Source organism: Pempheris klunzingeri, chromosome 10 (assembly GCF_042242105.1).
Source record: "Pempheris klunzingeri isolate RE-2024b chromosome 10, fPemKlu1.hap1, whole genome shotgun sequence".
Lineage (NCBI taxonomy): Eukaryota > Metazoa > Chordata > Actinopteri > Acropomatiformes > Pempheridae > Pempheris > Pempheris klunzingeri.
In genome coordinates, this window is record NC_092021.1 from 24,651,440 (window position 1) to 24,666,695 (window position 15,256).

Consider the following 15,256-nt stretch of genomic DNA (forward strand, 5'->3'; position numbering starts at 1 on the left):
CTTCCATATTGTCCTAGTCTATGTTCTCATCCATCCATCTCACTGCGCTTTGTAGGTGGAGGCCAAGGCCTCCCTCCATGGAGCAGCTTCCTTTGATACCCCCCTGATGCGCCACATTAAGAAAATGAGTGCCGTGACTAGTGATGTAAGGAGGTTCATGCCCTGAACCTGAAGGGCTGCTACTCTGTCTGTCTCCTCTGTCTTTATGTTCCCTTCTTATCAACCTGTTGACTCACTATTTAGTTGGTTTCTGATTTTACTGCAGGATTCACTGACAAATCTTTGGATCTTTGTGCAGTTCAGCATTGTGTGCACCCTCTGCTCTTTCGTGTCCCAAGCTATGGCTCGTTGCTAAGCATAGACAAGCATTGCATTACTGCATTTGTTGCCCTGATGCCACTTCTATACGTTAAAGAATCTTTTTATATGTATTTTGTTCAGCATTTTTATTATTTTCCTACTCGCCTCCAGAATCACTTTGTGTTTGTCTCTGAATTTTGAAATGGAAGTGTTTTTTTTGTTTTTTTTAAAATGAACAAGCTGTTGCATTTGAATTCTTTTCTAAAACATGTGTATGTCCAGCAGTCAATTAAACTGAGTTTCTTTTTTGATTCGCACACTAGAGGGCAGTGTTGGCTTTTTTAAAAGTCGGTGCAAGTTTACAAACACGTGAACAGTGCATTCATAATTACTGCTGGATTCACACATGTTTTTTTTTAAGATTATCTCTAAAACAATCCCGGCTTCCTCTGAAACACGACCACAATCATTGTGCCCTTCCTCTTCCATATATACTTTATTATATATGAAGTCCATGTTGTGTTCATGTGGTTCACAGAATGCTTCATTACGCTCTGTTCACACTTGGCACTAAAATGATACCTGCATGGTCAGATCAGAGGCTGGGAGCTCTAAACACGGGTGAAAAGGCACCCAAAATACATAAAGAGCAGAATTGGTCAGCACAAAATGTTACCACAGTGTGTTGTGTTAACATAAATGTTCACTGAGGGCCCACCTAGTCAGGTTTAACTTTAACAACTCCAAAGTTTCCTCACAAGGGAAGGAACAAAATAGCTTCACAGTTTAGTTTTCCAACAGATTAAAGCAAAACTGTCACTTGAGACTCATTCTAACGCCAAGTGTGAACTGCAGTCCACCTCAGGTGAATCAGACACAGACAGCTTCTTTGGGCTTCTCCATAGCTGAGCTGTTTGGTCTGATTGAGAAGAATTGAGAATCCTGATTTGATTGCTTTATTACTGCGGTTTGTTACAATTGTAGTGAATGCTGTGAGGCAAACTACAGCATAAATAATCCCAAACAGCAACTTCAAATCAAACTCTAGTGCAGCTACTTGGAAAGAAATGTGGACCAACCACAAACAACCACAAACATTTGCTTCATTTATCTTATGATACTTTTGTTATTCATAAGCAATATGACGTAAAGTGGAAATAAACTGATGCATGAAAAACTTTTATAAGATACGTTGTTTGACCTTTTCTTGTATAACAAGGGATACAAGCTGAAGTTGAGCGTTATTATTGAGAACCCAGCATGTCTGAGACATGTACACAAAACTATCCACAGGGAATGTTAGCCACTCATCCCTTTTTATACACTATGAAAGAAAAGCATTGTGTTGTCCTTGTTTCCAGTGGGATGGAGTCTGTGAATCTTCCGCTAATTACCATTTATACTAACTATCTCACATGTGCCCCGTCCCGACAGGTGAAGTACAAGGAGAAGTTTGACAAGGAGATGAAAGGAAAGAAACCACAGTATGACCTGAAGAACAGTAAGATTTACCAGACTTTGAAGGATGCCAATGTGCTGGCTAGCGAGGTAGGTGCTCGAAGACGACCTCATTCTGTCAGACACAGATACACAGATATGCTGTTAGGGAACTTTTTTATCTGCTTTACCACAGTGAGACAAATTCGTAGGTGCCTCTGCATATGCAGCTGAGAGTTTGTTGGTTGATGGTTATTAGAGTAACACAGGAGCATATCTTTATATGTGTCCAGTAGAAGTAAAGAGCCATAACATGCATCATGACTCGCTTGGTACAACCATTTATTGATGGCTTCATTGTTTATTTTCTCTAGTTTGTTCTATCTATCACAGTACAGTTGTTTTTTGTGTTTACTTATGGTTAAACATAATAACATTAAGGCTGAAACCAATTAAGCTTTATCAAGACAATTAATATCCAAATCCATCATTAAACTTCATTAATAATCAGGGTTGATTGCCATGTCTCCATAACAAAGATCACCCACTGTAAGATGTGTGTGTCTGCTAACGCCACTTGCAGGTGAAGTACAAGGGTGACCTGAAGAAGATCCACAAGCCTGTGACCGACATGGCCGAGTCTCTGTCCATGCAGCACAGCCTGAGCACCAGCAAACTGTCCAGCAACGTAAGCCGTCATCAGCCTTTAACCCTCTCACGTTCCCACCCAGGAAGCTGCTGGGGGTCGGCTCAGTTTCGGTGCGCCCTAACCGCGGTTCACCGAAACGTGTCCGAACTCAGCGTTTCTGTCACCCCACATACCGCAGTAACAATCAACGTGCTGCAGGTTTAATGACATCCAGTGGATTTATGCACTAAAGCTCCATCATTCAAACATCCATTATTCTGTGACCTCATCTGGTAGTGACCCTTACCCCTCTCACCCTTGACCTTTTGACCTTTGACCTCCCCATAATATCACCTTCTATAACCTCTCCTCCTTCACTCTTTAAGTTTGGTTTATTTCCTCCTGTAGTTCATACACAAACTGGTCTTTTATTAATGATCACTTAACACAAAACTCCTCCATCGATTCTAGATCACCATTTTTTTTAACCACCATTTTTAATTTTCACTCTGTGACATTGCTAAAAGCTGTTTTCCCCCGTTAAAATGTTACTGTTTTCATTTCTGTGATAAAACATTTTTGTTCTATGTAATGGATGGGAGTAAACTGCAGACTCATTTACTGTACTGAGCTGTCTTACTTGACTGGGAATCCCCTCTTAGTACCGCTACAAGAAGAAATTTGAGGAGAGTAAGGGTCACTACCATATGATTCCTGACACACCAGAACAGCTCCATCTCAAGGAGGCCTCTGAACTTCAGAGCAACGTAAGTGGTGCGGACTCTGGGGGGCCAACAAACACGCCGTCCACTCAAAACCACACGCTGTGGGTTTCCACTGTGAATCACTTTCTTTTCAAACACCTGCGTTTGTGATGTCTTGTGTCTTAGAGCTGAATTTCCTGCAATTACGGGAGGGTGGTGTTGCATTATTCGGTAATAATTTAAGGAGGGGTAGCTTGAAGCTAACGCTGGTACAATATATCAAGTGGTAACACTGATGTTTAATATTGCACATGGTCCCTTACAGATAATTTATGTTAATGAATCAAATGTTTCACAATTTATTCTTTAATTTACACTTTAGGAGTTCATGTGTGTTTCTATTTGATTCTCCCAACATGTCAGTATATAAAATGCACCTCGAAAAACAGCTGGTTTTACATTTGTGTGGGCTTTTCCAGGTGAAATACAAGGAGAAGTATGAGAGGGAGAAGGGTAAGGCCATGCTGGACTTCGAGACGCCCACGTATGTGACTGCTAAGGAGGCCCAGCACATGCAGAGCCAGGTAATCACCCTGTCTGTCTCCTCTGTGCCTCAAATCACCACAAATACAATACATTTCCAGCACAAGCCTCTCTCAGTCTGAAGACTCCTCGGTTCCTCCTGTTATTTATTAACCTGTACTATAATGCTTCTTGATATATATCAATATGCTTCAGTTTGTTGGATGTCCTGCCATTGTTTATTTTAGACTTGCAGAGTGGCTCTAAAGTTTGAGAAACATTTTACACTGCTTTTAACACCAGTTTATCAGATAAAGACTGGGTTTCAGTTACATTATCTTGTGATTTGTTGATTAATATTTGACAACTCTTGATTAGCTTTATATAAAAAAAAAAGAAAAATCTGGGAGGAAGCCGTGTAAAATGTGCTAAAATGAAACTTACCCAAAGCCTTGTGTATTGTTCCCTAATACTGGGTATAAGTTCAGTTCGATCTCACTCCCATGATGCAGAGACGGCAAAGGTAAAGTATATGTTTCTACGGAGCCTGGATTATATATTTCTACAGTGTTTAATCATTATCAGTTAATACATTTCTATTGATTATCTGTATTCTACTTGTAGAATTGCTACACAAATGCACCCATGCACATGCACAAACGCTCACATTTAAAGGCCGCAGACACAGACATGATGGGTGTTATTAGAAGGAGAATGGTGCAAACCAGGATGAGGTAACTGCATTGTGAACCAGCACTGCTTGCATGTGGTTATCTGAGCTCTGTCTGTCCCCTGTCTTGTCTTTGCGGCCAATAGAAAGACTATAAGAAGGACTTTGAGGAGTTCATGAGGGGCAAGAACCTCTCAGGCTTGGAGGTCACCCCTGCCATGATACATGTCAGACACGCCACCAAAATAGCCAGTGAGGTAACTGAAGGATAATTTATCCCCCTACAACTTCCCATATTTACCTCACCCATTCTTTATAATCATACTAAGACTACATCACAACCACGGTGCCTCTTTCTTTTCACCACCTCCTGTCTTGACTTCTCGTAGGTCCACTTAAACTTGAGTTTGTCCGCACGATTCACTACACAATCATCATCAACTACTAATAATCCAACATTTATCCCTCTCTCCTCTCTCTGTCCACCGCGTGACGTGTAGTAGAGTAGTTAGTATTGTTTTGGTTTTGTTTATATCTGTATCCATCGACTCCTGATGTCACAGTCAGGACAGTACAGACAGCTTTGTGTTTAACACTCTGCATGCATGCATGTAGTCACTGGAATGAGGCAGCAGTGTTTTTATGGAGAGATGCTGACTTGGATTGCTGTTCTTGTTTCTGTTTCCTCGCTCCATCTGATAAAATGTGGTTCTCCTTCTATTTATCAGGATTGTTGCCAAAGTCAACAATGTCTCCACTCCTCACAGTCATATAATGACATCAGAGACCTAAACTCTGAATCTGTCACTTTGCTTTTGGAGACTTGGTGACTTTGAGCTCAAAGGTGCTGTCTTGTCTGTATGCTTTGGCCTGGCCTGCCTGTGTGCCCTTCTCTGCAGTCTCTCTGTTCTTCTCCCGTCCTGTAGAGAGAATACAGGAGGGATCTAGAGGAGGGAGTGAAGGGTAAAGGGCTAACTGTACTGGAGGAAACTCCGGAGCTTTTGAGAGCAAGGAATGCCACTCAAATCCTGTGTGAGGTACGGCTGACTGGGAGGTGATGGAAACAGCATCACACCCGCTCCTGGTGCATCATCTGCTGACTCCTGTCCCCCTTAACTGAGCTTCACCATCACACTAAAAGGGCAACGGCTGACTTTGACTCATTCTCCTGTCCCTGCTTCATGACATCACTAATTTTCCAGCACTTTCCTTCTTCTTAAGTTTATAAAAAGTTCTCATAAGCACAACTTGACCTTCACCTCCACCCTGTCGGATGTTCCCATGATTTTCTCTTTTCTCTTTCACCTTTTAACGCATCAACCTCAATTGTTCTCAAAGAATATTTTATTCTATTCTTTGATGAAACATGTAATATTGTATTTTTTAGGGTTTGATTCTTAGACTTAAGTTTAAAGCTTTGGTCCAGATACTGTAGCGTCAAAGCTGTGTTCAAAATTGTCACGACTTAGTTTGTTTTTTCTTAAGATGCTTTTGAGGTTGATTTCTGGAGTGCACAATAGATTTAGCACCATTGAGATGATTTTTAATAAATGAAAAATTAAGAGGAAACACACATTTGTTGAAAATCACAAATAATGCTTTAACACACTGTCCTTAACTTCTGCTGTTTCTTTTTTCAGATTCACACACAATCTGCTCACCAATTACCATATTTATTCTTTAAATCCTAATTTCTTCTAACATTCTTTATTCACCATTCCCATAGGTGTTTTGGTTTTGCAGCCCCCACCTTTTACCCCTGATATGAATGAGTAGAAATCCTGATTATATATACAGTCATGTCTGCTTTTAGCGAGTGCAGTGCTTTACAAAGCCCTTGTTATATTTACAGAGAGAGTACAAGAAGGCGTTGGAGCAGGAGATCAAGGGCAAGGGGATGTTGGCTTTGGCTACGGACACGCCAGACTTCATGAGAGCCAGGAACGCAACTGACATCCTCAGCCAGGTCTGAAGCACACTGTGTTTTCACGTTGTTTCGCTCTGATCTGACTTGGTTTGGAAACTCTGCTATGTTTTCATCTGTTGTGTTTCTCAGACTAAGTACAAGCAGACCGCTGAGATGGACAGAGCCAGCTACACAACTGTCATCGACACCCCAGACATCATCCATGCTCAGCAGATGAGGAACATCGTCAGCCAGGTAGATCGCTGAACTGAACCAACCTTCAAAAGGTTTCCTCTAGGTTGCTTACATGTGCATCTGGAGACACTAAATACACTGCACACAGTGAATCTCTCTAAATTCGAATGCTTGCCGTTTCGTCCAACAGAAAAAGTACAAGGAGGAGGCTGAGAAGACCATGTCTCACTACGTACCCGTCCTGGACACTCCGGAGATGCAGAGAGTCCGTGAGAACCAGAAGAACTTCAGCACTGTAAGTAATGTGTGATGAAAAGTGATGAATTAAACTGGTTCTTACAGGGGCAGCGTGTCTTTGATAGTCATAGGAGCTACAGTATGAAGTTCCAGTGTCTGCTGGCTGTGTTGTGTGTCTCCATGTCTGCTGTAAAGTATTACCTTCAATACTTTATACTTCTGTATGCTGTTGTCTGATTTAATCGAACGTAGTAGTAAATTAAGTGTCTGCTGTCAGTTTTCGTACTCAAAGCAGTGAAGTTGGTTTAACTCGAATAGCTTCTCGTATATTTTCTGTAGTTTTTCTTCTTTTTTTTTTATCATTGTGACACATTTTTAACTCCACTCTTGTTTTTCTCCTTGTAGCTTCAGTACCAGACTGACCTTAAAAACATAAAGGGCAAAGTGTCTACTGTAAAGGACACTCCCGAAATGCTTCGTGTTAAAGAGAATACAAAGAATTTCAGCTTGGTATCTACTCCATAATATTTGTTTCATAATCTTTTCTAATACCACTTTTCTTTTTTTTGACGTTTTTTAATGATTCCTTTCTTTCCTCGTCTTTAACCAACTCTGGTATGCAGCCCTTATTTCTTTTGACCAAACAGGTGTTTTCTTTTTTAACCTAGATATGCAGCATTTTAATTCACGCAACTAACCCTTTAATTTAGTTCTAGAGTGTAACCTTTATTCCTGTTAGTGCAGAGCTTGTGTGCCGTTAAATACTTTGTTCACAGTTCCACGTTGCTGTGTTAGCGTCACCGTTTAAATGTTTGTTTTTTATATGTGTGTTTCATTCGGTGTGACTTTGCTCCCAAGGTGCTAAATCAAGCATAGTTTGGAAATTAAATCAAGCATCTAGTGCTCGTTATCCAAGAGTTAAGAAGCAGGATAATCACTGGTTGCTGCTTTTATTCCTCATCCATGTAAAGATTCAGTACAAAGAGGATTTGGGAGGAGGGACGGCTTTGCCCGAAACCCCTGAGACGGAGAGAGTCAAACGCAACCAGCGGAACATTAGCACGGTACTCCACAGAGTGACCCTGCCCTCCGTCATCTCCTCCTCAAACAGTCTTCCCTCCATATTCCCTCCTTATCTAGTGTCCCAGGATATAACCAAACCTGTCTTGACATGTAATCTCCTCAAATTTCCATTTTCAGTCTGTATTTCCACTGAGATATTTTTATTTTATTAGAATTTTACTAATTACAGGATTTTGCAGAGCCCCCAAAGGACCCATATATTTTTTTGTTAACTGATGGAAACATGTAGATGCAGATACTAACCTCATTTCTGCAAGATGGTAGCTGTTTACCACTAAATAGCCAAAAGTATGTGGACAATCTGACTCTTAAACACCTCACTAATGCCTTTGTGGCTGAATGGGAGCAAATCCCTGCAGCCAGGAGAGTCGAGGCTCTTATAGGAGTAAATTAATGCCACTTGTTTGGAAATGTTTGGATGCCCAAGTTGTTTTCAGCAATATAGTGAATATAGTTCATGTTTCCACTATAAAATAAATTGTCCACACAAGTTAAAATCTGCTAATGAGACTTTGAGGGCTCTGTAGGAGGTTTTTTTCTCATGATAATTCATCGCATCTAAACTGTTAATCGTCCATTTTGAGAGCAGAATCTACATATTTCACAACCTCACTTACTGCCAACGTTCCCAACTACCACTGAAATATGTTTTAAAAAATAGGCAGAAGTACTAACGTGTTGTGTGAGTTGTTCCAGAGTGTGTTATGTGTTCTGAGTGGATGGACGTGTCTGTGTCTACTGTGTCTACTGTGTCTACTGTGTCTACTGTGCTGTTGTTTGTCTCACTCTGTGTAACTTGTGCAATGGACAGATACAGTACAAGGAGTCTGTGGGTCAAGGCACGGCCATACCAGATCTCCCAGAGGTGAAGCGGGTCCGAGAAACCCAGAAGAATATCAGCTTGGTAGAGGAAAAGGACTGCAGTGGCACTTATTAATCCCCCTGATACCCATTTCCCCCCCAAAACACCTCTGACCTCTCCTACTTGTCTAAAAGTCTAGAAAATGATATCATTTGTGTTTTTACTTCATATTTTTCCCTCTTCCATCCTAACTAAGCTTCATAAATCACTCCTTTTTTACCAACTTTTGGTTGATGACTTGATTTTGAATTCAGATTTCCATAAAAATATAATTCCCTCATTGTTTTCCCCTTTAATCAGTCAACTTTTATGTAGATTTTTTAAAATTTTAATCCTTTATTTATGGCATTTCCTTCCCTTCTTAATTGAAATTGGACTATCGTCTATTTTCAGATTAAAACCTAAATATTTCACACCATGACTTACTGCCAACAGTATGTGTAAAAAACCAGCAGAAGTACTAACGTGTTGTGTCAGTTGTTCCAGAGTGTGTCATATGTTCTGAGTGGATGGACGTGTCTGTGTCTACTGTGTCTACTGTGTCTACTGTGCTGTTGTTTGTCTCACTCTGTGTAACTTGTGCAATGGACAGATACAGTACAAGGAGTCTGTGGGTCAAGGCACAGCCATACCAGATCTCCCTGAGGTGAAGCGGGTCCGAGAAACCCAGAAGAATATCAGCTTGGTAGAGGAAAAGGACTAATTTAATTCCCTGATACTCATTTTCCCAAAACTCCTCTGACCTCTCCTACTTTTCTAAAAGTCTAGAAGACTATCTTTTGTGTTATTAGTCCATGTTTTCCCTCCTCCATCCTAACTAAGCTTCATAAATCACTCCTTTTTACCAACCTTGTTTGAATTCAAACTTCCACAAAAATATAATTCCCTCATTTTTCTTCCCCTCTTAATTAGTCTACATCTACATTCGGCAATTCCTTCCCTCCCAAATTGAAAACTAATCAGCCTTTGAGTGTGTTTCCACCGTATTTGACTTTTTTTTTTTTTGCTGTTTCATTCAAAGCTTCAGTATAAAGAAGGAGTGGGACAAGGCACAGCAGTATCAGAGACCCCAGAGATGGAGAGGGTTAAACGCAATCAGCTCAATATTAGCACGGTACTCCACAGCCGAGTGACCCCGTAACCTCCTGTGCTGTACATTCATCTGCCACCGTTAGCTCACTCCTCATCCTCCTCAAACACTCATCACAACGAGTCTCTGTCGTCCGTTTAGACGTCTCAACTGTTTGTCACATCAAAACCCACCACGTTGTAACCCCAGTGAGCCTTGTGGGGTCGGCTTCACCCCACTGTGTCTCTAACATAACCTGCTTCTTCATTTCTCAGGAAAAAAAACAAAGTGTGTGTTCGCTTCCATGTCTCATGTCTGCTGTGATTTTATTTTTATTTATGCTGTGTCTCTCTTCCTGTGATGACCTCTGATTGACCTGCTCTTTACTTTTTCCTCCACTTGCATGAAACCCAAACTGTTGGGTAGATAAAATACAAGGACTCTGTGGGGCGAGGCACGGCTATACCGGACCTCCCCGAGGTGAAGCGGGTCAAACAAACCCAGAAGCACATCAGCTCGGTAGTGGAACGAAGCCGAACCAGTGTGCACCTAACTGTTGAGCGTGGACAGTAGTGCCCATCAATAATGCCCATTACGAGCCCATTTTGCTGCTCCCTCTCCCTCCTGCCATCATCTCACGCTCTCATCACCTCTCGCTCACCTCATCCATCCTCATCCAAGGCGCAGCCTGCAGTCTCCTGAGCTCTCGCCCTGCTGTCATCCCCACTTTGACCTTAACGAAGCTTTAATTTCCATCCACGCTCTTTCTTTTCTCACCTTACTCCTTTAAAATCATCTTTAATCTCCAAACATCAACACCTCAAGCTGAGTGAAACCCTCCTCCTTGGCCTGTGATGCTCCCCTCCACCCCTCTCTCATGTACAGTACTTTCTAACCTGCAGCCCAGCTTTTTTTTTTGTTTTTTTTTACATAAAGCCGCTGCGTGCTGCTCAATTAACTTCCACCTCACAGCAAATGACAAGCTAGATCTCCTGCTGAAGCGTGAAGAGTGTGTTTTGTTTCCTCATGTTTGTTTCTGCAACAGAGAATCCCGGCTATTTGACAGGAGCTGCCGGGATGAGTCACTCTATAGGATCAATTTCTCGGACACTGTTTTAATTCAAATCACATCACAACAGAAAGCAATTAATTAACCTTGGAAATGTCCTTTTTCCTACATGTTCCTTCTAAGAGTTTGAGGTTAATCCTAGTCTATGAAAGCAGTCCTATAGGTGTGTGGTCTGTGTGGTGGTTCAGAGTGACTGACTGGCTCTTTGGGGCCGCTGTGCTTCTGTCCTTTAGGTGTTCTATAAAGACAGTTCAGCCAAGGGAACTCCTGTGGTGTTTACTCCAGAGATGGAGCGAGTCAAAAGGAACCAAGAAAACATTAGCTCGGTACCTTCAGAACCACCGCAAGAACATAATCCTCCCAGGAAATGTGCTACTTCCACCCCACGTTAACCCTTTTCTAACTGACCTGTCTCCCAGCTGTAGTTAATTGTATTAATTCTCCCCACTGTTTTTAGATGTGTCTGTGCACATCATCGCTCCTAACCCCCCCCCACCCCACTGTTGAAACTACTCCACTTCATCTTGTTCCCCTCCCACCGAAGACTGGGACGTAATCTTGTTTGACTTAATACTTGAACCTCTGAGAATGAATGAATGAAAATCTCCCCCTCTAATTCATTCGTCTGAACTCCCAGTAATGCTCCAGCTCATTCTGTCAGCAGCTGTGTGTTTAGTCTCTCTGCCGCGCCCTTTGTGCTGTGGATGCTGCCACTGTGCGTCTTCTGTATGATGGCCTCCCTTTCCGATGCTCACCGCGTGTCGTCTGTTCCCCACCAGGTGCTGTACTCGGACAGTTTCCGTAAGCAGGTCCAGGGCAAGGCCGCCTTCGTTTTGGACACACCTGAGATGAGGCGCGTCAGGGAGACCCAGCGCATCATTTCTGGAGTAAGATTGTGTTCATTTATTTATTAGAAGTTATATTTCCACTGCAGGTCGTTTACTTCTCCTGTCCTCTTCTTGAAGGATAACAGTTTATGATGCTTGCATACTTTTCTCTCTACTGAAGATCTAAAAAAGCCCTACTTTTACTTTAATTTCCTTAAACACTGACGCTGTAGCTTTTTTATAACTTTGATCAAACATTGTACATTTCTTGAGGACTATTTTCAGGTGAGGATTAGGACACATTTGATGCTTTAGTAAGTATTTGCACTGGCATGAGTCGGTGAGTCGATGTGGCCCATTTAAATGTTTTCTCTTTGATACTCAGACAGTTCTTGTTTGTAGTTTCAATTCAGTCTTGGTTTTGATCTCTAAATGTTTTGGTATTTTAGTAGGATTTTTCAACAGTTGAAAAAATACAGGCACCAGAGTGTACTGCGTCCTAAAATATCCTAAAAATGCAATAAAAGGTTCAGTTTACATGAAGATATGTGTATATTAAAAGTTATACAGGAGGATAATTAGTTTCATAATGATGAAATATATTCTAATTCTGTGAAAACTTACTTATAAATAAACCTAATTGTGATTCTGAACAGTTTGGGTATTATTTTCCTATCACTTATCATGAAAGTGTTCAAGTTAATAGCTGAGATTTGGGAGCATGATGACATTGATCTGGATTATTTAAGGGATTATTACCGACATAATCAGTTCAGCTCTTCCTCCAAATAAAAGTTTTTTGATAATTGTGCTTGTGTTTTGCCCCGTCAGACTAACCGTCAGGAATTTTGTGATCCTCTCATGGTTAAACTTCGGTTACACTCACTGGCTGTCGTGTTCTTCCCAGGTGAGATACCACGAGGACTTTGAGAAGAGCAAAGGCAGCTTCACCCCCACCACCTCCGACGTGGTGACAGAGCGCGTGAAGAGAAACACCCAGGACTTCAGCGACATCAGCTACCGCGGCATCCAGAGGCGCGTGGTGGAGATGGAGAGGAGACGTGCCATCGAGCACGACCAGGAAACCATCACTGGTACACTTCCAATCACACACACGGCCGTCGTCTTCTGTCTGGGGGCTGTTTGTACGAACTGTAAACTAGTGGTAATCAAAAGGCCAACTCTCCACAATGACTGGCTTTGAAGGCTTTGTAGATTAAATTCTTAAAGAACTTCATGAAAAGCATTGATGTATTATGATCTTCTGTGCTTTTCTGAAGGTATCTCCAGGTTCCTCTCAGACTTTTCTAACACATTGACATAGATTTGTAATCCACCGTCCACGGTCCAAACATTAGAAATTGACAATGTGAGCCGCACAATAAAAAGTTTCTTGTATTTTACGATAAGAGAGAATCATTTTCGTTGTTCTCATCTTGGAGAAACAGGTTGAAAATCTTAATTGTGCATCACAAACAGCTGTCAGCGTTTGTTAAAGGATCCTTCAGGGTTCATCCTTCTCGTAGGACATCACACATGTTTAGCTCAAATACTAAGAAGACTGGCTACTTGCTTGACTGATCTCGTCTTTGACTCCCTCAGACCTGCGTGTGTGGCGCACAAACCCCGGCTCTGTGTTCGACTACGACCCTGCTGAGGACAACATTCAGTCCAGGAGTCTGCACATGATGTCAGGTGAGCTGAGGAACCCAAGAAGGCTTCGCTTCATTGGTCTAAAGAAGTAGATATCAGTTATCATTATCAACAAGTATAATATAGTTCATCCTCGTGTGCTCGTCAGATTTCATGGTAAGTTTCCCAAAGGATTAAAAGATATATTATTGTGTGCAAAATTGAAATCTTGGAGCAAAACACTATAATGTAGTTGTAAGACAATTAAAGGACAACTTAAGTGCTTATGAAGTCCAGCACCTTCTACAGAGCTGATGTATAATCTGATAATAAATCCTCGTACAATAATAGTTGGATTTGTAACAGCCAAAGATGTAAATGTTACCGTATTTAACATAAAGCCTCTGATTCTGTTCTGACAGTACAAGCTCAGCGCCGCAGCAAGGAGCACTCCCGCTCCACCAGCGCTCTGAGCGGCCTGGCTGACGAAAAGTCCGAGGTGTCCCAGGACGCCGACCACCACATGTCCCTCTACAGCAATGGCTTCATGGCCTCCTCTGCGGGTAACGGTCCAGAATCGGCATGTTTGAGCGCCTTTATCGGTGAGGAGACTTTGCCTCATTCCTCCGTGTGTGTTTCTCATCATCTGCAGGTTACAATCAGACTAAGACTGTGGAGCTGCAGCAGAGGTCGTCATCAGTGGCCACCCAGCAGACCACGGTCTCCTCCATCCCCTCACACCCCTCTACCACCGGGGTTAGCAACACACACACACACACACACACACACACACACTGCACAAGCCGGTATGTAGAGCTTGATAAGAACCAGAACAGCTTTTGGACTTCAGACTTTTCACAATTAAATACTTAAGCCATGTCTGAACTATAAAACAAAGAACCTCTTGACACTTGTAGTAATTAATATATTCTTATTAGATATTTCTTCACACCAGTAAACATATTTGTAAATAATGTTCTTTAACTCTGAACCGCCTGTATTTTCACAATGATGATTATTTCTATTGAAAAATTGGCCTTAAATTAAATTAAACTGTGGAATTAAAAAGTCTTAGAAACACGTAGACACCTTGAGTTCACTGCAGTTCACACCCACCACCACCCTTACATATGTCACACACACTGACTTCCCGTGTGTTTCCCCTGTGCAGAAAACCGTGCGTGCCATGTACGACTACACGGCGGCCGACAACGACGAGGTGTCCTTCAAGGACAGCGACGTCATCGTCAACGTGCAGTCCATCGACGAGGGGTGGATGTACGGTACTGTGCAGCGCACCGGCAAGACTGGCATGCTGCCGGCCAACTACGTTGAAGCGATTTAAAGACGAAGCCCGCCCGTCGTCCCTCCAGAGTGGGCGAGACACACCGATCGGTCCCCCTGTGATCACGGCTTAGTGCAATGTGTAGCTTTTAGTGTCTTGTAGCTGTGTAACTGTGTTTTAACTGTGTTGTAATTCTCACTAGTAAGTCTGTTATCATTCTTATGCTGCTGCCCGTTGCCCGTGGATGTGACATTAGCACCGTTACGTGACACGTATAAATATTTCTGATTATACATACTATGAATGACAGACTATTTTAGATTGTTTAAACTGTTCTAAGACAATCTGGGAAAACTAGACTCGCTAACATGGCCCATTATTTTGTAAATTTAAAAAAAAAAATCAAAACAACAACCTTAACTTATAGAAAACATTTTTGTCTGAGTCGGACCCAGAGAGGATTTTCTCGAGGACACGACGGGCTCAGATAGCTCCAGTCGTGCCTTTTGATGGAAATTCTCTGCTGTGGAAAAAGAAATGATGAAAACAATGAAAGTTATGAGGAGTCAGATACCATCTACCTCCTCCACGATTGAACCACTCCTGAAGAGTTGTATGAGACACGCCTCAGTCTTCCCACTAGTAGAAATGTGTGTTTGGTTTCTTCCGGTTACGTAGGTCCTGGAGTAAGGCTCGTCCTCTACCTTCGATCAGTAGCTAATAAAGCACACCAAGCTCCTGCAGCGCTCGGCCTCCTTCTTCTTTCATTCTCAACTCAAGACATCTTCTCCCTCACTTTTCTCTCTCCTTTGTCTGCTGAATGGGTCTTA

General features: G+C 42.0%; 1 protein-coding gene across 2 annotated transcripts in view; it reads left to right on the plus strand.

Moving 5' to 3' along the window:
• The window catches only part of neb (nebulin), a 58,338-nt gene extending 43,169 nt beyond the window's left edge, over positions 1-15,169 (plus strand). The window contains exons 119-132 of one of the 2 annotated variants that reach the window (XM_070837722.1): positions 56-145; positions 1,735-1,848; positions 2,321-2,425; positions 3,549-3,653; positions 6,114-6,227; positions 6,318-6,422; positions 6,553-6,657; positions 10,916-11,008; positions 11,462-11,569; positions 12,417-12,603; positions 13,112-13,204; positions 13,564-13,704; positions 13,794-13,897; positions 14,313-15,169. In XM_070837722.1, coding sequence (XP_070693823.1) covers positions 56-145; positions 1,735-1,848; positions 2,321-2,425; positions 3,549-3,653; positions 6,114-6,227; positions 6,318-6,422; positions 6,553-6,657; positions 10,916-11,008; positions 11,462-11,569; positions 12,417-12,603; positions 13,112-13,204; positions 13,564-13,704; positions 13,794-13,897; positions 14,313-14,486 — 1,638 coding nt within the window. In that variant the 3' untranslated portion in view covers positions 14,487-15,169. The remainder of the gene's footprint in view (positions 1-55; positions 146-1,734; positions 1,849-2,320; positions 2,426-3,548; positions 3,654-6,113; positions 6,228-6,317; positions 6,423-6,552; positions 6,658-10,915; positions 11,009-11,461; positions 11,570-12,416; positions 12,604-13,111; positions 13,205-13,563; positions 13,705-13,793; positions 13,898-14,312) is intronic. The other variant, XM_070837723.1, reaches the window with a different exon arrangement.
• Positions 15,170-15,256: the final 87 nt, after the last annotated feature.